Source organism: Oryctolagus cuniculus, chromosome 15 (genome assembly GCF_964237555.1).
Source record: "Oryctolagus cuniculus chromosome 15, mOryCun1.1, whole genome shotgun sequence".
Lineage (NCBI taxonomy): Eukaryota > Metazoa > Chordata > Mammalia > Lagomorpha > Leporidae > Oryctolagus > Oryctolagus cuniculus.
The window spans coordinates 62,837,544-62,863,019 of record NC_091446.1 but is presented as its reverse complement, the minus strand read 5'-3'; the positions used below and the strand labels follow the sequence as shown (position 1 = coordinate 62,863,019).

At 59.9% G+C, this 25,476-nt stretch overlaps 1 protein-coding gene across 3 annotated transcripts in view; it reads right to left on the bottom strand.

The window, feature by feature from the left end:
* Window positions 1-25,476, bottom strand: part of CDH23 (cadherin related 23) — a 361,784-nt gene that overhangs the window by 192,538 nt on the left and 143,770 nt on the right. For all 3 annotated transcript variants that reach the window (XR_011382433.1, XM_070057798.1, XM_051823796.2), the window contains exons 7-9: window positions 17,613-17,807; window positions 14,710-14,838; window positions 5,711-5,789 (exon numbers count right to left, since the gene is read on the bottom strand). Coding sequence is in view for 2 of the 3 variants with exons in the window: in XM_070057798.1 (XP_069913899.1) it covers window positions 5,711-5,789; window positions 14,710-14,838; window positions 17,613-17,807 (403 nt within the window). In the remaining variant the exon portion in view is untranslated. The remainder of the gene's footprint in view (window positions 1-5,710; window positions 5,790-14,709; window positions 14,839-17,612; window positions 17,808-25,476) is intronic.

Below are 25,476 nucleotides of genomic sequence, written 5' to 3'. Positions count from 1 at the left end.
GAACCCTGGGCCCAGACCCGCAGGGCTGTCAGAGCTGCCTTCCCCAGGCTCCCTGGGCCTGGCTGTGGAGCGGAGCAGGCGTGACAGCAGGGGCGGGGGAGCGGCTCGCACCTGCCGAGGCCTGCTACACGGAGGCCGCAGAGGCACACCGGTACTCGGCTCGTCAAGGCGGGGCTGACGAATGGAAGTGGCCCACCCTGCCGGCAGACGCTGGGGAATACGGCCGCAATCAAGCTAGCACGGCCCAGCTGCCGTCCCTCTGGGGATCTGCTCTCAGCAGGGCTCAAGTGCACCTGCACTGTTGGCAGTCACCACGCACGGGGTTGTCTCGCAGCCGGCAGCGTGGGGCCTCCGCCCAAGAGCTCCGGGCCCCGGCAGCCACTGCTCTGTCTCTTGCCGTGACCGTGGCTCTGGCTCAGACCCCTCGTGTCAGCGAGAGATGCGGTACTTTCTGCGTCACACCTGTGTCACTCAGCACAATGTTCTCCATGTCCACCTACGTTGTCACATGCCAGCATTCCATTTTTTAAAGGCTGAACAATACTGCACACACACACACACACACACCACACCACATACCACACACACCACATACTACACACACAGCACACGCTCACACCATATACCACACCAGTGCTACACACTCATACCACACATCACACCCTTATCACACATACTTACACCACACACCACACACACATTACACACTCATACCACACGCTATACACACTACACATTACAAACACACCACAAACACCACAAACACACCACACATACCACACACTGCACTCACACCACACACTCACACACCACACACCTCATACACCACAGTACACTCACCCCACACACACCCCACACACACCCCACACACACCATACTCATACATGACACATACACCCCACACTACACACACACTCACACCACATACACCACACACACCACACACACACGTACACCACACACACACCACTCACCCAGATACACCACTCACACCACACTCACCATATACACACACACACACACCATACAGCAGACACACCACACACTGCATCCCACACACCTCACACTACACACCCCCGCAAGTGTTCCTGCACACACGCAGCACGTTTGGTGGCTCACATATCCTGGCAGCTGTGAACACTTATTTTCATTCCTGACTGAGAAAGACACCATCGGCCCCAGTTAAAGGCAGGAAACACCCTCTGAGAGGGTCCGTAACTCAAGGTCATGCAAGGTCACTCAGAAGGAAGAGAGGGTGTCTGAAACAAGCAGCAGGGGTGAACGAGGCAGCTTCTCTCTCCAAGGCGGCTCTGAAGGTGCCTCTCAGGCTCTCCCGTCACCTACACCACCTGTCCCACGTGGCACCTGCTGCCAGCTCTGCACCCCCTCCCAGGCTGGGCCCCCCGGGAGCTGCCATGGTCAGTCTCTCGCGGGCGGTGCCTGCTTGCTGCAGCCACCTCTCCCCTCCTCCGCTGGTTCCACCACACTCTGACCACAGCGCACCTCTGGCCACATCCTCTGCCGCTGGCCCCTATGGTGGCTTCCTGCTGCTCTCGGGCGCTCCATGGCTGCCTGCCTGGGCCCTGTCCGACTGCGGCCGCATCTCCCCATGACCCGCCCTGTACTCTGCAGCAGTCATGTGTGACTGCACTTGCGTGGTGAGACGCGACCCTGAGCATGCTCAGACCTGCACCCGCCCATACTCAGACCCGCACACAAGCCGACTGCCCCTGGGTGAAGGGGCCGCACCCGCCTACGCTCAGATCCAAGCACATGTGGACCGAACCTGCATGAGGAAGCCGCGCCCTGCCCACGTTCAGACATGCCAGGGCTCTGCTCGCAGGCACCCTTCCTCGCTGGTTCCCGCACCCCTGCCGACGCCCGACCTGGCTGAGAGTTCCTGGGCCAGTCTCCCCTCCTTGCGACGGCTACTTCTCATTAGGGACATTTCTGCACACCCAGGAGAGGAAAGTGAACATTGAGCGCCCCCCTCCCCCGCCCCGCGAGCCCTCACTCTACAGCAGCAGCACCATCTCCTGTGTCTCCTCTCTGCCGCCGCCGGCCCAGGGATTAGAGTGGCCAGCCCACTTGCTTGGAGTGAAGCACAGCTTCTGGGATGGAGCCTCGGCCCCTTCTGCCTCAGGACACTTGCAAGGCTCCTGCCCAGAGGAGACCCTCAATCACGCCCTGAGTGCCGACTCTGAAGTCAGCTGCTCCCCCCAGGCTCTCTTGGCCCAACTCTCCTCACCCTAACATCAGCGCTGGCAGGCTTGAGGCACCATTGTCTCCATTCTACAGAGTGGAACACGATGCCGAGGAGGTTACACGGCTGGTCTGTGGTAGGAGCCACGCAAGGCAGTCTGACATAGAACCGAGCTGCCTGCACACAGGGAACAGTGGCACACGTGTAAATCAAATGCTCTCGTGGCCAAAAAAAAAATCTGGAAAGGAAATAGGCAAATTTGATCTTAATTATACGTTATGTGGGGGCCCGTGTTGTGGCGCAGAGGGCTAAGCTATCGCTGTGACACCGTCACCACATAGAGAAGTGCTGGTTTGAGTCCTGGCCACTCTGCTTCTGGTCCAGCCCCCTGCTGATGCACCTGGGAAGGCAGTGGATGATGGCCCAAGTACTTGGGTCCTGCATTCACTTGGGAGACCTGGATGGAGTTCCTGGCTCTTGGCATCAGCCCGGCTTAGCCTCAGCTGTTGCGGCCATTTGGGGAGTAAACCAGCAGGTGGAAGATATGTCTGTCTGTCTGTCTCTCTCCCCCTTCCCCACCCCGTAGCTCTGTCTCTCAGATAAATATCTTTAAAAATCATGTTGTATTTGTTCCTGTGTATGCAGTATCTCCTCATTTTAGCTTGTCATCGATACTGACCCCATCAGGATCACTGATCATCTTTCTGGCACATGAAGCCTTCCGAATCTGGGTGCCGTGCTCACGGTGTCTCTTGGTTCACTACTGAGCCACTAGCCCAGGGCTCGGTAGCCATGTAGTGACCGCTAGCTGTGTTGGCCAGCACAGCTGCAAGTCAGGACCACGGACAGCAGCTCTCAGCACCTCTCTATGAACCCAGGAGGGATTGGATGAATGTGTCCCTGGGGCCTCTTATAATGAATCATCCTCAATATTCTGTGTCCCTTAGAGTCTCCCCAACACCGTCCTCTCCACTGAGGGAACTGCTGACCCTAGTGCCTGAACCTTGGACTCCAAGTCCAGCACTGTGCAGAGGGGCGGGGGCAAAGTGCCCCTTAATGCAGGGTCGTCTCTGCCTGGAAGGGAGGGATGAGGCCAAGGCAAGCACTGGGAAAACCCCCCTTGGGCCCTGGGTGCAGGGATGTACCTGGTGAGTGGCAGGACAGAGGGATAGGGCCCGTGCTAGCTCCGCCAGGGGACAGAGCCTGTCACTCCCCAGCCTCGGTTTGGCCACAAGAGGCTGAGAACAAATTGATGGCGATGGAGCCGTAACTTACTGCTGAAGGCCTCTTTGTTCTTGGCAGAACAGTGGGGTCGTTAGTAATGGGAGAGCGCCGTGGGCGGACATAAATCCCCACGGCCGCGGGGCTGACAAACAGCAGCGGGCCGGCTGCAGGGAGCCAGCAGGTTAACCGCAGGGTGCCTCCGGGCTCCGCCTGCATTCCCCAGGCAGGGCAGGCCTCTCCCAGATGCAGGGGCTGGGCTCACACTGAGGGCGCACCAGCCCCGGCTTGGAAAGTGGCATGGGCAGACACAAGGGGGGACCAGCCCAGTGGAGCCAGGCAAGAGTGGTGGGGAAGAAAAGCAATGAGCCCTTCATGCTGGCTTCCCGTGGGCAGAGTAGGGGTGACAAACTCCAGGCGAGGACAAGCGGGGCCAAACTCTGAGGCGGTCCCAGTGCTCCTTGCCAAAGGTGCACATATGCCGCAGGTGCTGCCTTCTCCCTTTCCACACCCAGAGCAGACGCTACCAATTGAAGACTGCACTCATTCATTTCTTGACACTGAGCCCATTTGCCTCCATAATCTTCTTCATGCAGCCATTACCAATCAATCGAAGATGGCATAGGAGAGGAGATCCATTGGTCACCCTTTCTAAAAGCCAGCAAGAGGAATCCTCTAAAGTTGCTCTAAGTGCTTTGGCCTTCTGAAGTTTCTGCCACTTGTCCCTGCTTCTGCACAATCCCCTCCCCATAGGTCCACATCCTGGGTCCCCCTTCTCATCCTGGGGAACCTAGTCCAGGAGATGAAGCCCCTGAGGATTCCACAGGATGCTGTGCAGCCCCTGTATCCAGACTGCAAGCACTGGAGCTCAGACACTGGAGGCACCACAGCTTGGCCCTGCTCCCCCTCCAGGGAGAGGGCGTGCTGGCTGGAGCCGAGCAGAGGATTGTGCTGCTGGCCTGGAATGGACCAGTGCCCTGGAGGACAGGCTCCCCGTCTGGGCGTGTCCTCGGGCCAGGTCCTGACCGCCTGCTCCCTGGCCCATTCAGGCGGTAGTGCATCTGGACCAGCTCAGAGGCAGTGAGGCCAAAGGAGAGGCTCTTCCACCCAGCCTGTGTCCCCTTGGTGCCGCCACCTTATCCAGCGCCCTCCCCTGCAGCTGCCCTGGGCACACTGATGCTCCCTCTGTCCCAGCACAGACCCCTGTCCCCAGGAGACATGTGCTTTGCTCTCCAAGTTGCAACACTCACCAGCACAGGTCTCCGCTCCCCCTCTGCCCACCACCTGCTGTGGGCCCTTTTCCCAGGAGCCCTGCAGAAGGGGCTTCTTCCCACACCGACTCTCTCACATTCTGGCCTTGGAAAGCGCCTGGCACGCCATGAGACGGGAACGGTTCCTGGCCCTACCCCAGCACCATAGAATAGGAATGACTGTGGAGGCCCAGGGCTCTGCATTTTGGCAATGAGTTCCAGGTGGTTCTTTGGGCCTCCTGGGCTTGGACACTCCCTCCTTGCCCTGGAGTGACACTCGCTCATTTATCCACAGGCACACACTGGGATTTACTCTCGGCTGGATCCTGTGTTGTGCTCCCGACTGGGTGGCACAGAGGCCAAACCACCCGGGCTCTGGCTCCTGGGGCGCCCTGGGCTTGGAGGCCCAGGGACAGTCCTGCTAGCACCTGCATCTCCTCTGTTCCCAGGGACGCGGGGCATCTCTCTTCCTCCAGCTGACCCCAGCTCCTCAAGGTGTGATTCGCTTCCAGCACAAAGGATCACAACAGCCCACACCATCCAGTGCCTCATGCACGGTGACGAAGCTCTGGTCGTATACTAAGTCAGCTGACACTAAACCGCCCGGACGTGGGCATCTGCTCTTCCCACTCACACTGAGGCAGAGACGCGCCCAGAACAATCTTGCTCGAGAGACTCCATCCTGCTCTCCTGATCACTCGCCTTGCTCCACCAGGCTCTCCTGCCTCAGGGCTGCAGGCTGTGGCAGGCAGGGCAGAGGCTTGGAGGTGGCCTGGCAGCCTCCTGGCTCAGCCTTTGTAGAGCAGTGGGCTGAGCACGGCGAGTGGGGTGTCCATTGTCTGCCCAGCACCCTACACACGCCAGCCCTTGCTGGCTTCCCCAGGTTCTCTTCTCCCCTCGCTCCTCCCTCCTCAGTCCAGGCAGTCCAGGACTGTCCCCAGAGGCAGGATTCATACACTGACCCTCAAGAGTCTCCTTAGCCCCAGTGGGGGCTCCTCTCAGAGGAGGAGGGGGAACAGGTGCACCTGTGCCTTACCTGAGACAATGGTGTAGCCAATTCCCCGGGGACGCCCTTTGTCCTGGTCGATGGCAGTGACAATGCGCACTGTTGTGCCCTGGTGGGAGAGAGGAGGGGCTTAGTCTGGTCATCCAGGCAGCTGCCTTTGCCTGCAGCCTCCTGGCCCCCATATCTCCCCTCCCCAGGCTGACTGGCAGCTGCAGGGGCAGCCCAGGAAGTAGAGGTCATGTGCTCAGGACTCGGCTTGGACCCCTTGTCCCTGGGACACACACTGAGGCTCCCAGGCAGATACCCTGGGGTCTTCTGGGGAGGCCCAAGCAAGGCTCCTCCTTCCCCTCCTCATGTGCCACGTTTGGGTGACTCATCTGTAGGAGAATAACAGATGAGATCTGGTCTCTACCTGAGCCATGCACTAGATTGCTGTGTGACCTCAGGAAGGCTGCTGCACCTCTCTGACCTGTTTGCCCCACCCTAATATGAACAACAGCGAAAACCCTGGGCCCTTATCAGTTACTCTACAGGTGAGAGCATCGTGAACCCTGAAGGGCTGACAGTGGCTGTCCCAGGGGCCATCTCGGCCAAAAGAACCACGACCCACACAATATGGTGCCCGAAGTTCCTGCCTCAGATGGCTCCGTCCCCAACCCGTTCAGTCCCTGCAGGACTGGGAGAGGGGTCAGGAGCCGGGACTCACAGGAGGGGAGCACGTCTGTGGTGAGGAGTCAGGGCTAAGGCTGATACACATGCTGCACACACCTGGGGTGCCCAGACGGAGAAGTGTGCTAACCCAGAGGAAGCCACAACGGACTATGCAGGCAGCAGTGTTCGGGCTGGGCTGTGAAGGATGAGCAGGAGTTTGCCAGGGAGAGCAGACAGAGGGGAAGTGCGTAAGCTGTGCAGACTGTGCCAGGGAGAGATCTGGCATACGGGGGCACACTGTGTAGACCCTGCCAGGAAGAGACCTGGCATACGGGGGATGCTGTGCAGACTGTGCCAGAGAGAGACCCGGCATACAGAGGCATGCTGTGTAGACTGTGCCAGGGAGAGATCCGGCATACAGGGGCATGCTGTATAGACTGTGCCAGGGAGAGACCCGGCATACAGGGGCATGCTGTGTAGACCGTGCCAGGAAGAGACCCGGCATACAGGGGCATGCTGTGCAGACTGTGCCAGAGAGAAACCCAGCATACAGGGGCATGCTGTGCAGACTGCCAGGAAGAGACCGGCATACAGGGGCATGCTGTGTAGACCATTCCAGGGAGAGACCCGGCATACAGGGGATGCTGTATAGACTGTGCCAGGAAGAGGCCTGGCATATGGGGACACACTGTGTAGACTGCCAGGAAGAGACCCAGCACAGGGGGACACACTGTGTAGACTGTGCCAGGAAGAGACCCGGCATACGGGGGCACACTACGTAGACTGCCAGGAAGAGACCCAGCATATGGGGGCACACTGTGTAGACTGTGCCAGGAAGAAATTGGCATACAGGGGCATGCTGTGTAGACTGTGCCAGGAAGAGACCCGGCATACGGGGGCACACTATGTAGACTGCCAGGAAGAGACCCAGCATACAGGGGCACACTGTGTAGACTGTGCCAGGAAGAAATTGGCATACAGGGGCATGCTGTGTAGACTGTGCCAGGAAGAGATCTGGCATTTGGGGGCACACTGTGTAGACTGTGCCAGGAAGAGACCCAGCATACGGGGGCACACTGTGTAGACTGCCAGGAAGAGACTGTCATACAGGGGCACACTGTGTAGACTGCCAGGAAGAGACCCAGCATACGGGGGCATGCTATGTAGACTGCCAGGAAGAGACTGGCATACAGGGGCACACTCAAATAGCTGCTGTTGACTGCATAAAAAAATGTCCAGGTGGGCCTGGGGCGACCCTCCCCTTGCTGCCCAGGCCCCCTCACCGGAGCTGGAGAGCCCCGCCCCCTCAGCAAACACCCCCCACCCCAGCATTGGCATGTCTAGTGATGAGCTCTGGTGGCCTTGGCCACCCTATGCCCCACACACCATTTATCAGCAGGAAGCAGGAGCCTGCCCAGCACCCGCCCCCAGAGTGCCACCCGCTGTGCAAAGAGACATCATCCCTGATGCCAGGCCCTCCGCTCTGGGGGACAAGCTGCTCTCCCAGCTCCTCCTGGTCTCCACACCAGGACACAGCAGGGGCAGCCACAGCTCTGTCCCTCTGTCCCTTCCTGGGGTGCAGGATCCGGAACATGTCTAGGTTTGCTGAGCAAGGAACAGATATTCTGAAAAACAGCTGCCCTGAGGACGCAGCTCCGACCTCTCCCTTGGCCCCTTCCCTGGGGCGAGCCAGACTGCAGGGAAGCCGAGAAAGACGCCAGAACACCAGCGCCCCTGGGCGGGCTCCGCTCTGCCGCGTGAGTGGTGCCCAGACGCACGGCCCCGCCATGGCAGGCGTGGCTCCCCAGCACGCACTCTGCTCTGGCTTTCTGGGCACTCACTCATCTCGGCTTCACGTCTGCAGGAGATCCTGCCACTTCGCAGGGAGGGGGCGCAGGCATGGGGGGCAAGGAGCACATGGAGGGGCCGGGTCCTAGGTGACACTGCCTGTGCTGGCCTCTAAGAATCGTGACGGTGCTGGGGGAAGCGGTTGCTCTGAGTCAGGCTGTAGGTAAGCCCTTTGCAATCACTCACGGGAAATCTGATGGAGCTGTGGCCTGTCCCTCCCCGGGAGACGCGTGGACGGATGTGTCGTAGTTGGGCCGAGGCAGCAAGGCGACCCCGGCTCCCCACTCTGCTGGCTTTCACAGGGCAGCACCTGCCATGTGGCCCAGGGCCAGGGGTATGTATATTGGGGGTCGGTCACTTGGGAAGCATAGCTCCAGGCCAGGGGGCCCACACTGCCATTTCCACCACCCCCCAGGCAGGGGGCTATTTTGGGGATCTGTCCCTCCTGGGGTCACTGTCACACAGGAGAGCCCTGGTTCTCTCCCAGGAGGGGTTCCCCAGGATGTGGGAGGTGGCCCGAGGCTCCGGCTGCCAGGATGGCCTTTCTGGGCACAGGAGCAGCTCTCCACTGCCCCCCGTCCTCCCAAGCCCCACATAAGACCCAGCATGAACATCCCTGGGCTGGCCTGCCAGGGTCGCTGAGCCCAGGGCTAATAGAGCTCTTCCCAGGGAGTCACTAAACACACCCCAGGGGCAGCTGCGTGCTCCCGGTGCACAGTCAGGCTAGGCCTAGCACCCTCCATCCTCAGTGCCCTGTGAGCATCTCCCCATGGGCAGGAGGGTGCCTAGAGGCCTCCCAGGTGGGCAGGGCTCAGAGGAGACCCTTGGCTCCCAGGGCAGGTGGACAAGGGGGCTGGCTTTCCCCAGTAGGAGCCACACAGAGCTTCCACGGAACAAGCTCTGACAGGCTCGCGACTAAAGTTTGGGGTTTCATCTCTTTTTTTGGGTGAATAAATCCACTTTTAATAAAACCCTGAGCTTTTAATACAAGTGCAGACAGAAGGACTGGAAATGTTATGAGAAGGAATTAACAGGGAGGAGCGCGGCTCTCGGGACCCCACGGCTCTTGTTTCCAGTCTCGGTGATTACATTTTCAATATAGCGGTACTCGTCCCTGCAGACAGGCGGTGATCATGGGCAGCCCTGCCCACGGCCGAGGGCACCCTGCCTGCCCTGCTCCCTGGGGAGGGGTGCCAGGCCCAGGTCTGGCTAGAGACAGGCTGAGCTTGCCTCTTCCCTGCCAGGAGCCCGTGATTTGGGGAAACGAGCTGCAGTCCTCAGAGAGACCAACAGCGTGGCACGGCCGGGTGGCTCAGGGGCTCATTCCGTGGCAAGACCGCCTGGTGGAACCTGCTCCGTGGAACAGTCCTTGCTCCTCAGCAACTGATCTATAAAGTGTACTTCAAAAAAACGTGTGGGAAATGGAATTAAAAGTGTGAGTTGGATGCAAAAACAATTTTGAAATCATGCAGTCTTTCTCATGATATGCATTTTGCACATATTATGGAAAAAACTTTTGGGCAGCAAAATAAACTCATACTTCTAATTCCATTTTTCCACGAACCCTTTGAAGTACCATTGGGCATGGAGAGCTCTGAGCAGTGCCCAGTGCACAGCAAATGCTGTGAGAGTGCCCGTGACTGCCCACTGGGGCCTGGCATCGCCGTGCGCCTTGGCTGGAGACCGGGTACCTCTTCCCAGATGGCGCAGGTGCACGTGACATTTCTGGTTTCGGCAGATTCAGACTCCCCAGCAGCACAGCTGAGGAGTCTCCACCCGAGGGCGCAGGCATTTTCTGTGCCTTATAAGAACAGCTAGCAGGGGCCGGTGCTGTGGCGCAGCAGGTTGACGCCCTGGCCTGAAGCGCCGGCATCCCATATGGGCGCCAGTTCTAGTCCTGGCTGCTCCTCTTCCCATCCAGCTCTCTGCTATGGCCTGGGAAAGCAGTAGAAGATGACCCAAGTCCTTGGGCCCCTGCACCCGCGTGGGAGACCTGGAAGAAGCTCCTGGCTCCTGGCTTCAGATCAGCACAGCTCCCACTGTTGCGGCCATCTGGGGAGTGAACCAGTGGGTGGAAGACCTCTCTCTCTGTCTCACCTCTCTCTGTAACTATGTCCTTCAAATAAATAAAATAAATCTTTTTAAAAAAGAACAGCTAGCAGCCCTCAGGGAAAAACGACCACTGCCTGAGCACCTACTGTGTGCCCGACATCACGCTGGGGACCCAGTGGGGGTTGTCTGTCTTAGTGGGGAAACTGAGGCTCAAAGGGTCCAGGATTCAGGGCGGGGGTGCTGAGGGTCCGGAGGGTTGCGTGGGCGCTGGGCTCGGAGAGGGGGGCCCATCGCTCTCCAGTAGCTCTGGACCCAGTAAGTGCACCGAGGCGGGGCGTGGGCAGTGGAAACACAGGGCGGGGCAGTGGGGATTTCTCTGGAAGGGCCCGTGCGTGAGTCTACCTGTTGTGACGGGGCGGGGGCAGGAGGGCCAGCTGACCAGGCCCAGGTCCCCCTCCTTCCCTGCAGACTCAGCGGGGACAGGAACGGCCCCTCACCCGTTCCCACGCCAGGGCTAGGGCTGGGAAGGGGGACCACAGTTTGCTTGGGGAATGGGAGGCGCCCTTGTTGGGGGAGGGAGGCCAGCGGGGAGTGGGACGCGAGCTGCCACAGCAGACTCTGAGGCAGAAAATCCTATTTCTCAGTCCTTAATTCCAGTCAATTCCAGTCAAAGGGCTGATAGGCATCGGCTGGCGGTAATTTGTGCAGTTTATCCGCTCTTCCCTTCTATCGGCCCTCCACTGACGGGCAGGCGACATGCTGCCGCTCGAGTGAGGAAATTAAAATTTGATGCAATAATCCCCAATAAGAAGGATTTTATTAGGTAATATATACACTTTGGATGAGGCGTGCCGGCCTGATACACCGATAGACGGGGTGCACATGCTGCGGGCGCCAGATAAAGGGGCGGCGAGCGAGCGGGAAAGGAAGGGCCCGGCCAGAGGCAGAGGCAGGCCCGGGAGCTGGGGCCTTGAGCCCGCGCGGACCACGGGGCGCCTCCATCCTGGCCCAGCCTGGCATCCACTGTGCTAAATCGGGGCTCCACACCGTAAAGCGACACGGAGGACCCGGATCAAGGCACGGAAACCGATTAGAAGCCTGGGAAGATCAGGCCTGGAGCAGACAGGGATCAGCCTGTGGGGGGGGGGAGGGGAGGGGAAGCTTGGGAGCACCTTCAGCTGCGGAGCGTGGGGGAAGGGGCTCAGGGAGTGCACACGGAGCTGGCAGAGCCAGGTCTGAAGCCCCCAACTCCCTGCACGTCTGGCTCTCCAGTGCAGTCATGACCCACAGGGCAGGACTCAGATGTGTCCTGCCCACAACAGGGCCTTGGCAGTTGGCAGTAGAAGGCAAGGCAAAGACACAGCAAGCTCCCTGAGCTGGCGCTGAGGCGCCGTGGGTAAAGCTGCCGCCTGCAGTGCTGGCATCCCAGATGGGTACCAGTTCGAGTCCCGGCTGCTCCACTTCCCATCCAGCTCTCTGCTGTGGCTTGGGAAAGCAGTAGAGGATGGCCCAAGTGCTTGGGCCCCCGCACCCCTGTGGGAGACCCAAAAGAAACTCCTGGCTCCTGGCTTCAGCCTGGCCCAGCTCCAGCCATTGCAGCCATCTGGGGAGTGAACCAGTGGATAGAAGGCTTCCTCTCTGTCTCTCTCCCCCTTCTCTGTCCGTAACTCGCCTGAGAGAGGGCCATCAGATCAGATGCTGAGAAACTGAGTTGCGAGGGGAGCCCCTCTGTGGGGCCAGCGCTATGGTGCAGGTGTCGTGTGCAGCAGGTTAAGCTGCCACTTGCAATGCTGGTGTCCCATCCTGGAGGGCTGGTTCCAGTCCCGGCTCTTCTGATTCTGATCTAGCTCCCTGCTAATGTGCCTGGGAAGGCATTGGAAGATGGCCCAAGTGCTTGGACCCTGCCTGGATGGAGCTCTTGGCTCCTGGCTTTAGCTTGGCCCAGCCCTGGTTGTTGGGGCCATTTGGGGATTAAAGGAGCAGGCAGAAGACCTCTGCGGGTCTGTCTCTCTGCCTTCCAATAAAGAACTTTTGAAAGAAGTAGTAAGGGGAGCCCTCAGAGCAGCCCGTGGGACCCTCTACGTGGGAGAGGGAGCAGCTAAGCACGGGGTCTTGTACACACGGGAGCCTGATCATGTCTGATGGCTGAGCAAGAGATCAGGGGCGCAGTGTAACTTCCTGTTGCTCTGCTGAGATACAGGGAAGTTAGGGACAGACTGGGGGTGTCAGGACGCTCACCCCGCGGCCACCGACCTTGCTCTCACCACTCTGAGGCTCAGCTGAGGCTGGGAGTCCCAGCCCAACCTGACCACTAAGACCCACCCACTAGGCAAGCCGCCAGCAGCCATGGTTTCCTGTCTGCTAACCTGAGGCAGGTGCTGCCCGGGCATCAAGGCCTCGTTCTCCCGGGTCACTTGGCCAAGGCCGTGGATGGCGAAGCAGACCCACCTCACGGGTTTCTCTGGCTGGCGGCCATTGTCCTGTCCCTTATCTCTGCACCTTACCCTGGCCACAATGCCCCAGGAGACCCTGGGGCAGCCTGAGATGATGTCCCACCAGGGGCTCAGAAGTACCCCCCGACACACACACACACCTCCCCGCACAGGTGGGCACTGCAGGTGCAACGGAGGAAGAGGTGAATTCAGCGGCAGAGAGTGCCAGTTGCATCAGAGCCGAGCGGGGAGCAGTCACCGCGCCTGGGACCAGGTTGGGGGGTGGGGGGACAAGAAGCCAGGAAGGGCGGGGCCTGTGGCGGAGGGGCTGTCTGACCACTGTCTGTGCACTTACTCACTCGTACATTCCACAGAGGCTGCCTGCCACAGTTCAAGTATTGGACCCTGGGCTCAGACAGGAGTCTAGACCCCCGAGGCACACAGTAGCGGAGCTAAGAGGATGGATCCCACCAGGGCGCGTGGGGGCAGGGCCTTTGGCTGGGATTGGGTGAGCAGGGTGGAGCCCCGTGATTAAACCCTGGCTGCTGCTTGATAAGGGACCACACAGACAGGGAAACACGAGCCTGGCTCTTGCCATTACCCTGTGCCACCTTGGGGCTCTGCTAGCACAGCGCCAGAGCCCACATCCACGAGGGCTGCCTGCGAATGGACCGTGAGCCTCCAAAACTGAGCCAGAAGGAGCCACGTTCCCTCTGCCCTTAGGCTGCTGCGGGAATCGCATGCGAGCCGCGAGAAGCTGGACTCCAGACTGCTCTTCCAGCCCCATGGGGAGGCCGCGGTGGCGCAAGTCGGCACAAGAGCACCCAGCACTTAGAGGAGCCGCAGGCCAGGCGGGCACATCTGCAACAGCCCTGGGCACTGGCCTCAGGCTGAGATGCTGCCGGCCAAGGCAGGCAGGGCAGGGTGAAAAGGGTCTGGAAATCCCAGGAAGTGGGTGGGGCCCTGGTCTCGGAGGCTGGGGTTCCCACTGCCCACGGAATGCCATGCAGGAGAAGGCTAAGCTGGGGGCCATGAGAGGCCGTCTCTGCCCTCAAAGCAGCTGGAAAACCCAGCTTGCTAGTCCCTCCGTCCCCCCTGACCCCAGGTAGGAAGTGGCCAAATGCTAGCCTCACACCTGTGGAGACTGGAGCCAGGGCTTGGACACAGCCCAGGTTAGGATGCCAGAGGTTGGATCAGCCCTTTTGTCCAGCCTGGGTTGGGCATCCCTGGCCAGTGGTGGCCTGGGAGCACATTCTGCACCTGGCCCAGGGAAGCCGCCCTCAGCCATGCTCCGTGCTGGGGCCTGCGTGGATGTGCAGGCGGGCCCTGAGCCCCTCTGTGGGTGCCACACTAGGCTCTCCAGGCGATGAGGCCTTCCTCCACACACACCAACGTCCCCGAAAAGAAGGGGCCCACTTATCTCTCCAAAGACTCTGTTCCCCAGGTGGCACGGGCAGGAGCGTGTGTTTCTAGATGTACAAACTCACGGGGGGCTTCCTGACCAGAGACGTCTGTCCCACCTGGCCCGCCGCTCAGCACAGCAGCGTGGCCACAGCCCCCGCGGTGGGCAGTCAGATTCTGCACTGCAAGACCCTTCCCCCAGGCACAGCTGGTCGGGCCTGGGGTGGACATGCTGGCACTGATGCAGGAGCCTGACTTGAGAACCCCAATCCAGGGCTTCACAGGGCCCCTGGATTGGAGGGCAAGCCTTTGGTGCCCTGGGTGGTGCTGACTGGCAGAGGCAGACGGAGCCATGGTGCTCGTGGCTGAGCCAGGCTGGCCAAGCCCAGCTCCAGCCTCCAGCCCAGGCTGAGCTTTCCACGGCACCCCGGGCACTCCACATGGATCTCCCAGAACCACTCTCCTTTCCTTGCCTGTCTGTCTGGGGGGGAAGGGGGTGTGGGTGTGACGTGCATTAGGCTTTCACTGCTGGGGCATCCACGGCTACCACACACAGGACAGGCGCAGGAGGAGCACGACCCCCCCCCCCCCCCCGCCACACACACCAGGGCCTAACTCCCAGCAGTCAGAGCGAAGGCCCCGTACCGGAGGAGAGTGCTCGTAGATGTTGGTGCTGTAGGGTAGGTTGATGAAGACGGGGTCCATGTCCTGCACGTCGGTGATGATGATGGCCAAGTTGGCCAGGGTGGACAGAGGCCTGGTCTTGTCTTGATCCTGTGAGAAGAAAGCGTGCACAGCACTAGGTTAGGCGGTGCTGTGGACGCGCATGAGTATGTCCACGCACACAGACCTACAATATGTGACACACAAACGTGTTCACACACACATACACACACACACACACACACTCCTGTACTCCTGCAGGCAAGGGCTTAGCACGAGGAAGCCCGCGCACGGCAAGAACCCCTGTGAGTGCTGACTTGTGCAGGGAACCAAAACCAGGGTCTCCAGGGTCCCAAGCAGGGCTGGGCTAGAGCCAGGTCTGCCCCAGCCGTGCCCAGCTCTGGGCACTCTGGGTGTCGGTGTCGGGGTGTGTGTGTGTGTGTGCTTGCGTGTGAGATAACCAAGTAGTACGGAAGACTGGCCATTCTCAGCTCCTTCACTGTGTCCGGTTGGGGCCATTACCCCCTCCGTGCCCACTCCCAGCTCCCCTCCTCCTAGGGCAGCAGGGCACTGAGTAGGATGGAGGCTCCCCGGAAGACACACAGCCCAGCATCCCTGCTCTGGGCTCTGGATTTACGGGGCAAGTGACTTTTCCAGAAGTATCAGCAGGGGGCACTCTGGGGCCAGTGACGTTGCGGGGCAGGGGAGGGATCCTGAGGGGTCATGCAGTCCACCTGCTGTGGCCAGGCAGGCAGTGCTGAATCCTCATAGTCAGCTTGGAACCAAGACCTAGAAGAGCTCGCCAAGGGAGGAGACCAGAGACCTACCTTCTAGGGCGCTAAAAGCCAAGGCTGACCGGGACAACCGGGGGGAGGGGGGGGGAGCCAGCGCTGTTGGCTGCTGACAGGCATGGAATGCCAATGATAGTCCCGGCACTGTGCTACGCACTGCTTTGCATTTGCTTGTTCTATGGGCCCATTACTCAGCTGAGTTAACAGAGATCAGAGAGGTGCGAGTGGCTCACGAAGACTCACAACTCAGGTCCTTTACACGAAGGGACCTGCCCCCAGCAGTCTTGACTTGGGCTCTAACACCAGCCCCGCCGCTAGCTTTCTGAGTGATCCCAGGGAGTCCTCCCTTCTGTTCTGTGGATGAAGGGGCTCCACGGAATGGCTTCTGTGATCCCCAGGTGAGAGCTCCCTTGGTTTGTCCGGCACAGGTCTGGCGCCTGCTCCAGGTGGGGGAGGAGAGGGCCAGTGGTCCTTAAGGCCAGGCAGCCCAGCATGCGCCCCAAGGCTGGGGACAGCGCATCTGGAGGGGCAGGCACCCTGCTCGGGCTAGGCTGCGCCTCCTGGGCGTGGCCCTCTCCCCATGCCTGGGAACCCACGTGGGAGAATCTCCCTGGGGAGCTGCCCAGCAGCCCACACACGGCACGTGTGGCCAGGAGCGAGCGCGAAGCCATCCCCCAGCGAGTCGTAGCATCCCCAAGGTCTGCTGCTTCAGGCCTGACTGTGGCAAGATTAAGAGCGATTTAACTGTGTTCCTCGTCCCCGCGTGAGCCCAGGCCTCCGGAACGGTCGGGCCACCCGGAGTCCTGCCTGGCCCATTCCCCTAAACCCAGAGCCACCTTTATGGTGAGGGCAGATTATCCCGTGATGCAGCTGCACGGAGAAAGAGGGCAAGGATTTGCAGGAAGATGAGCCCAGGTGTGTGCAAACGGACGGGGGCGGAGGGCACACAAGTGTGTGGGTGCAAGGCAGGAGGTGGGGGTGGTGGGGAGGGCGTACGCCTGCTCCCAGGCAATGGGAACCAGGGGAGGAGGAAACATCGGGTGCCTGAGGTGACTTCCTCACAGGCTGCTGGGCCAGGGTTGAGTGAGAAGTTTGCCTTTCCTGCCTCTTGAGGCCTCTTGCATCTTGGCCAAGCCTGGGGAACCCCATGTTTAAAATTCAGACCCCCAGCCTAGCCCAGACCTAAGGCCTGGGTTCCGGGCTCTGTGACCTGCCCCCTGGGGACCCCAGTGCTGCTGTGAGCCCAGCCCCTGGATCCTGGTAGGAACCCCACAGTTTGCTTGGCTCTTGGCCTGAGCTTGGTCAGCAGAAACCAAAGGCAGCACAGGCCGGTGTTGGCCCTGCTGCCAGCTGGGGGCTCCAGGAGCAGGGGGTGGGGGAGGGCGGGCTCTGAGAGGTGTGGCCGGCCTGTCCCCAGCTCACAGCCAGGGTCCAGCCTCTTAGTGCTGGTCACTCAGACACTCCTGGCCTGGGGCCTGGTGCTCAGGGCACTGCCTGGGATTCGGACAAGCCGGGGCCTCCTGGCTCCCCTACTGCTTTTGGGCTACGTGAATCCCGCATGCCAGCCATAAAATGGGATACTGAGGGTTCTCTGCTGGAACTCCCAGGGGCCAGAGCAGCGGGCTTGGCAGAGATGTTCCCATTGCGTAAGCACAGCCCCGTGGGGAAGTGGCGGCCAGCATGCTGGAGCCCTTGGGCCCCGTGTGTTGACTGGGGTCAGGACGCAGCTGGGTTAACACTGCCATCCTGTGTCACAGGGAGCGAAGGGACACTGCTCTGTGAAGGCCCTGAGAGGCTGCAGGCGGCCTCTGGACTCGGGTCTTTAGGTGACCAAGGGAAAGTCACCGAGTTCCGCCTGTGTCTCAGCCTCCTTATCTGTCAAATGGGCATCTGAGTAATCCTCACGGCTGCGTGAGGGTGCACGGCTCAGCACAGCGCCAGGGCTGGCGCAGACACCCCAGTAGCTGTCACCTCCGTTGCTGTGGCCCCCAGCATCATCACAGACCCTTGGGGGGCATGGGACTCAGTGCTGCTCCTTCCAGGGTGGGAGAGGGCAGCTGTGTGTGGGCCCCCCGCACAGCAACTCAGACTCACCGTGGCATTGACCGTGAGCTGGTAGGCCTGCGTGGTCTCATAGTCCAGCTCCCGGGTCACAGTGACAATGCCGCGGGCGCTGTCGATGGCGAAGAATGGGGAGGGGGGCTGGAAGGAGTAGAGGACACTGCCGCCGGCGCCCAGGTCGGGGTCTGTGGCGTTCACGATGAAGATGGGCGTCCCCACCGGTGTGTTCTGGGGGCGAAAGCAAAGCCAGCAGAAGGGTGAGTTGGAGCTTGGAGCAGCGGCTTCACCAACGCCGGTCTGTCCCCCCAGAGCCCATTAACCATGGCCCCGCAGCCAGCAGACCCCGGCCTTGGTCATTTTCATTCTGAGAGGGTGTCGGGAAACTTAACGGCACGCGGCGGTGAGCCTCTCCCCCTTTTGATGGCCTCTCGGTGGCCGTAAGAGCACTGGTTGCAGAGCTCATCTGCTCCCGCTGGAGTCCCAGGCGAGGGGCCGCCAAGTCCCCAAACCCATTTCTTGGCGGTTTCGCTTCCCCTGTCAGGCGCCCCTTGGCTGCTCACGCTGCAGGCTGGGGCCGCTCAGGCAGGCATCGGGGGTCCGTGTGCTGGGGAGGCTTCAAGGGCGGGAGAAGCAAGGGGTGCACTTTGAGGTCCTTGGGGGGCTCCACCGGGCACCACAGAGGCTGCCTGCTTTCTTGGGTGAGGGGGCAGCCCACATGCCCACTCAGATGTCCCCGTCTCCTGGGAGCCTTCCGGGACTCCCTCTGCCCTACGAGGCGCACAGAACCCTTTCTGACTGGGGGCCACTGATTAAGTGCAGCTTCTTCATGGGTGCCTTCCAGATCCCCCGAGGCAGGTCAGCACCACTGCTTACACGCAGGGGGCCAGGGCACCCCCCAACATTCCCCTTGGCCATGGCCAGGCTTCCCGTACCACAGCTGGTGTGGGGAGCCATGGGCTCCATCTGCCTGCCCAGCACTGAGCCTGGCACAGGGCAGGTGCTCTGTCAATCTCCTCAAGCCCACGTGAGCGATTCTGACAGCATTTAGCTCGTTATATTCTTTTTTTTTTTTAAATAAAAAAGATTATTTAATTGAAAGGCAGAGTTACACACAGAGAGGGAGAGAGAGTGATCTCCCATCCACTGGTTCACTCCTCAAATGATCACAATGGCCAGGGCTGGGCCAGGACAGAGCCAGGAGCACTTGGGCCATCTCTACCGCTTTCCCAGGCCATTAGCAGGAAGCTGGGCTGGAAGTTGAACAGTTGGGACTTGAACTTGCACTCGTGGGATGCTGGTGTCAGAGACAGCGGCTTTACCCGCTGCACCACAACAGTGGCCCCTTGTAATGTTCTGAGTAGCCGTTTGCCTCCCCTGCCCGATGGTCTGCTCCCATGTCTGCAGCACCTGGCAGTCTGGTAAGAAAGTCAGGCCTGCTGAACCTTGGCTGGGTGGATCTATTTCTAACGTAACGCACTCTGGGCGTGACTGCGGACAGGCAAGCTCACGGAGCTCTTCACGGACACAGAAAGGTAAAAGCCACCGCTGAGGGCTGGGTGCTGGCCCCACGCTTGGGCTGCACCTGCCAGCTGTGTAACAGGGAGCTCTCCAGGTTGTAGCTATTACCCAGTTTTAGAAAAAGCAGCTGAGGCTCAGAGAGGTAGAGTAATTTGCTCCAAGTCACGCAGCGAGGCAATGGTAGACCAAGGCCTTGAGTCCAGTCTAGCTAATCCCAAACCCGTGATCTCAAGCTCTCTGCTAGTCACTTTTCTAAGACACAGACAACAGCCATTTCCCTGACTCCTCTACGATGTCCCAGCAAACTGTCCACACAGATGTAGCTCCCAGCCAGGAGCGTGGGGCTGGCTAGCAAGCTCCCCGAGGACGGACACTAGGTCTCTGTGCTCTCTTTATGCTGGGATGATGAGCAGGTTCCCTGTGTTCCAGGTGGCCTCCGCATCTCCCCCATCCACAGACCCGGAAGTGCACGGAGAGCCCAGCACCTGCCTCTGGGGACACAGACGGCAGTGGATGACCTTCCGTGACCCCCGCGTCCTTGTGCAGAGGCCTCACGGTTGAGTGCCGCCTTGCTTCCTACACTGATTCCTGGTGGCGTGGCACTGTGTGTGTTTCTCGGACCCGGCCGGCCCCTTTGCACCCCTGGGCCCCTGAACACGCTTTTCCTCTGCTGGGTCTGCGCTCTCGAGCTCCGTGGCTGGGAAGGCAGATGTACTCTCCCACCACAAGGAAATGAACTCACAGGGGCTAGAGTTCCAGGGATGCATGGGCTGCCATCTGCTGGGACCCCAGCCTTGCTGTGCGTCTCCGGGTTAAGCACTTCACCTCTCTGATGTGTACACTGTAATTAACCATCTCCCACAGGGCTAGAGGGAAGAGTCTGTAAGCTCACAGGTGTACACTTCCCAGCACACAGGCGCTCACACGGCCGTGGTGACTCCAGGGTCGGGATGCCTCGCAGTGCAGGCCAGGGCACCTTCAGGGCAGGGGGTGTGGAGCGGAGGCTCCGTGAGTGGGAAGCACACAGAGCCCCCCACCATCCACCAGGTCTTCCAGAACCCCAGATCCTCTGCCCGGAGCTCAGGGGCAGGGGAGAAGGGGCTCCGGGTATGGTATCCTCACCGGCTCCGGCTCCGGCCAGCAGCGGCCCAGCGCCTGCGTGCAGTGGGCTCTGCAAATGCTGCCTCCCTCGCCTCCCCCGCCTCCCCTCGCCATCTCTGCCAGCACTAGGGGAGTGGGAGCGTCCCCCTGTAAGCAGGCTCTTCACAGATGGCCCCTTTCTCGCTGGCACTCCACAAACATGCACCTCGAGGTACCCTGTACACAGCCCTGGAGACTGAGCTCGCCCTGGGCTGGGCTTCCTGGCACGCCCACAGGGTGGCGCTGGCCTTGAGCTCCTCCAGAGGTTCTTAGCTACAGGAACCCCCGCCCCATCACACACCAGTGCCAAAGCCAGCCCCTCCAATCCAGAACAAAGTGCACCGCGGAGGCCTGTGGGTGCTGCCAGGGTAAGGGATGCGCCCTGCGGATTTCAGAGCAGCCTGCTCTCTGTGTTCCGCCGGAGATCTGGCTTCCGGTGTGTCCAGCTGCCTGGCCACGCCCCCCAGCAGGGGCCCAGAGGACAGGGACGGCTCCAGCAGGATGTGAGCTCCTGCACCCGCCCCTGGCCTCGGGCAGGACAGGACATTCCATCTGTCCCCAGGCTCCTGGAGCACCTGATCAGAGGATTTCAGAGCAAAATCCAGACAAGGTGGAGAAGGCGGAAAGAAGTGACAAGCCCGGTTTCTGTCCTTCTGAGATCATGTGCCGTGCCCTGCAGTGAAAACTCATTGCATTTCTGCATAGCTTAGGCTCTCCTTGGAACGGGCCTGGCAAACAGCTACTCCTGTGAGACCAGCCAGTGCAGAGAGGAAAGCTGCCGGCCTGCACTTCAGGTCCTGGGTGCTGCACTCCGTCAGGGAGACCTGGGGGCGTTGCTCCAAGCACCCGGTGGAAGGCACGATGTGCACACAGGTCTATGACCTTGACACAAGCAGTTCACAGGGCCAGCAGCACATGGGTTTCCCAGTATCCTGCAGGCATAAATCTTGATGGCTCAGAACTTGGCCTCTGAGACACACCCCCTAACTTGGAATTCTGGCTCCACTTGTTGGCTAGGAGACCTCAGACATAGGCAGTTGAGCCTGTTTCGGCCTCAGTTTCCCCAACTGCCAAATGGAGCTAATAACAGTACCTATGCTAGGGTTGGGAGCCAGAATTATATGAGATAAGGTGCGAAAAAAACCTAAAGCTTCTCACACGGCCAAGGACACCAACTCAGTAAACGGGCATTGCAATCATTACTCTAGTAATAAAGGACCACGCAGCCGGGTGAGATGGGACCTGTTTAAAGCGCAGAGATAGGAGAAATAGTTTCACAATGAGTCTGCACCATGAACTTGGACACCTTAAAGTTCTGAAAGAGAACACCTTCACCACTTGGCTCCTGGCTGCTGCGGACCCATGAGTTGGGAGAGCCTTGGCGGGCAGACCTTTCTGTGGGTTCAGAGCCTGGGAGAGGAGGGGCCCCCGATGCCAGGAACGTTTCCCAAACCAGGAGAGTGGTCCCGACCATACACTACTCTGGGACGGCTCGGACACAGCAGCCGGAGGGAACTTGGGCACTAGCTAGCATAACCTCCCCATTATCAGATGGGAAAAGCAGGCACTGATCGGGGACGACCTTGTTCCGCCTCTCATGGCTGGCTCACGGCAGAGCTGCGGCTAGAAGTCGGACACTTTGGCTGGGCGCTCTTTCTAGACCATCCACCCTGATGCCAACTGCTGCCTCTGCTCCCACCCTCCTTCCAAGAAAAGCAGCCACCTCAAATGAGCAGGCCAGGCAGCCATGTTTGTCGCAAGTGATGTCAGACTCAGGCCACATGGGATTGGTCCAGAGGCAACCACCTGACCCAAGTAGGCCAATCAGACAGGGCCTTGGAAATTAATCCAGTTTCCCGTGGGAATCTGCTGCCTTAGGGCAGGAGTGGGCATCAGGACAGGATGACAGCCACGTGGAGGCCACAGAGGGTGGCAGCAAGATGAGAGGGGCGCGGTGAGAGACAGCGGGGAAGGGGCTCTGCCAGTCTCCGCGCCATCTTCCCTGCCCCTCTGCACATGGTTCCCTGCCCTTGGCTGTGCCGCGGTGACTCTCGGAGCTGTCCTCCCTGTGGGGGCCCCTTTTGCTGCAGCTTCGCGCTCTCGCCTGACACCCTCAGATCATGCCAGCCACAGGCAAGGGCTCCACATTCCTGCAGCTCTGCCTCAGGCTGCCCCACACCTCCATGGCTGCGCTCCTGCCCCTTGAATGCCCCCAGCAGGGCCAGCATCCAGGGCCTGCTAATGAGGGCGCTGGGCCCACCCCTCAAGGCCAGGCGGGAAGAGTGGGGAGAATGAAAGGGCCCAGAATGAGGGCGGCCTCCTCTGCTTTTTCAGTGGCCCCCAGGCTCTCCTTTTCATATGCAAATGCACTCAGGTCACAGCAATTACAGCGTCCTCCTGGGGAGGACAAGGTGGGCGGGGATGGCCAGGTCTGTGCACTGGGCCAGCAGAGTCTGAAGGTGCGGTGTGCGGGGCTGGCACTCAGGGGCCTGCAGGACTATGGCCAGCCGGGGAAACAGGGCCAAAAGGCTCCTCGCAGCGGGGGTCAGTCCTCCCCAGTTCTAGAAGAAACCTCTCCCTGCACAGCCCAAGTAGCAGCTGGCCCTGGACCCCCTTTCTTGCTATGAGGGAGCAGCTGTGGTCTTTGGAGTCAAGGCTCACGGCTGGTGCGGGCCCCCTGGCTGCCTGCTCTGGCCCGTTTCTGCACCCCTTCCTCCGTGGCTTCAAGGCCACTCCACTGGCGTGCCCGACAGGCCCCCAGGGGACCACACAGGTCGCGGGCAGGGCAGGCTCTGCCTCTCCCAGCTCCCATTTCAGCTCCGCATCACTTCTGATGGACCTGCTGTAAATGGGCCACCCTGTGCAATTCGGAGACAAATAAATCTTTCTACTGCTCCTGGGGTGACAAGGGAATAGACTCTGGGAAAGTTCTGCCGTGCAAGGGATCTTGTTCGTTAATAATCATGATAAATAGCCCACTTCGCAGGCTCAGTTACATTCCACTCCGGGCTGCTCCAGAGGGGGCTCGGGGTGCTCACTGGAACGGGGTGGGGTGGGGTGGGGGAGGCGCAGCCTGGGAGAAGAGGGCCAGAGAGGGTGAGCCGGAGAGGTCAGGAGGAGATGAGAGAGAGGAGGGGGGGAGAGAGGCAGGCAAAGAAGGGGAGGGGCAGAGCTGGGGCAAAGGGAGAAGGGGAATGAGCGGAAAGTTGTGGACAAATGAACACAAATCCAGCCACTGGGCCTCCTGAGGAAGGAAGACAGGGAGAGAGGAGGTGGCCACACCCTCGCCTGCAGGGTGCACCGTGCGCACTGGCCCCCACGGTCACATTCATTTTACACCCTTGACCGCACCTCAGCAAAAAGCCCTACTGCGCCTACCGTAGGTGCCATCTCTAAAGGCACTATTAATATTTATGGAATGCTTGCGAGATGCTGCTACAGTCTTTAATATCTTATTATAGAGCCTGTTATAAAATGCATTAGTAATAAATTCCTGACAGATGCAGTTCTGACAAGGTGCAGGCGGCTCCGGTGGATCAGAGCTGGGAACCAGCCCGTCTGGAACGCACAGGTGCTGCTCAGAGGCTGGGCCGGGCTCAGCCCCTCCCACCCGGCAATGGTCTGCACCCTGGTGTATCCCAGGAGGAGGCAGTACAAACGCAGAGAAGTGATGTCACAGGGCTTGCTGGTACAGGAATGGGGTTTGAATTCAGACAGCCTTTCTGCCCCCACTTCTTGAGGCCCAGAGCTGAGGGTGGAGCAGGGGCTCAGGCCTCCCGCTGGGCCAGGGCTGAAGACCTGGGGGAGGGGCCTGAGGTTGTGCTGCTGAGAGAAGAGGGGGTTGATGGGAGGCGTTGGCCCCTCAAGAATTTCAGAAGGGAGAGGGTACTTCAGAACTGTACTCCTTGCTGAGAACAAGGTGGTGGGCTCCTGCAGGCGGGAGGAAAGAAGTTTCCGCGGAAGGTGCCTGCGCAGAGGGGAAGCGCCTGAGCGCTAAGGCAGGTGCATCCCGAGGCCCGGGGTCGCCCTGGGAGGGTGCCACTTCCACACAGGAATTGCGGCATTCTCGCTTCTGCATAGAAGTAAAGACATGGGGTTGGGAACTGTGGGCCGCGTTTCTGTCTCCATGGGCCAGAAGGCCTGCATGGGCGCTGAGAACAGCGTCTCAGTGGCTCTGTGCTTGGTGGGGGGGGTGGCGCACAGACCCACTCACGGGCACAGTGGAGGATCTGGGAAGCGATCATCTCACACACGGCTTCTCTCCACAGTGACTGCTCGCTCTTAGACGATGCCTGTTGGATCGCAAAGGTGCTACATCTGCACTGGTGGGCTGCCAGGTGGCGGTGCCAGCTCTGGGCGGCAGAGGGAGGCCCTGAGAGCTTTGTCTTGAGTCACTTCTGTGCTCTGTGGTCAGTCACAGAGCCACTCCAGCTGTGTGTTGTCACCCCCAAATCCCCAGAAGACATTCAGCAATGTGCCCACATACTGGCTGGCCTGATTTCCTAATTTCTGCCCGTGACTGCTGGGTGACCTTGCACCCCCACCTCCCCCGCCTTTCCTGGGACTCCTCCATCTCTCCATTATTTGCCTCGGCTATCCCGTCAGTCCCAGCATTGTCACTCACATGTGGAAGGCATTCAATGAATGTTTGAAAAACCTCAGGACTTCCCAGAAACATGGCAGGTTGAACACATTCATTCCACTTTCTTTTGTCCCAATACTTCCACCAAATGATAATAAGGAAATTAAAAATGCATAAATCCACAAGGGCAAAAAGAAGAGAGGACACAACAGCGGCTGAGATCTGGAACCTGGGAATAGGCGGAGCAGGAGACGGGGAGCTGAAGCCCAGGAAAGCTCAGGGACCAGGACCCAGGTAAGGCTGTGTGTGGAGGGATGCAGTGGCATGGACAGCAGGGCGGGCGACTGGCTGCAGGTTTTTAAAAGAGCAAATCCCTCCCCAAACTCTTGCAGAACAGGTGTTTCCTTGCTGAAGGGTCTGTTAGTCTGACCCTGGCCTCAAGGTTGGGAGCTGATGCAGATGCTGTGACCAGGGAGGGTTAAGTGCAAGTATGTGTCTCCCACCACTCTCACCCCCAACTCAGGGCTCGTCAGTCACCCAGCGGCCAGCAGCAGGCAGAAAACTGGTCCTCGAGGAAACCTGGACAACAGCACATTGGGGAGGCCCTCACTGAACCACCAGCCATTGGTTGGCAAGCAGCCACCCTACCCAGCCCCA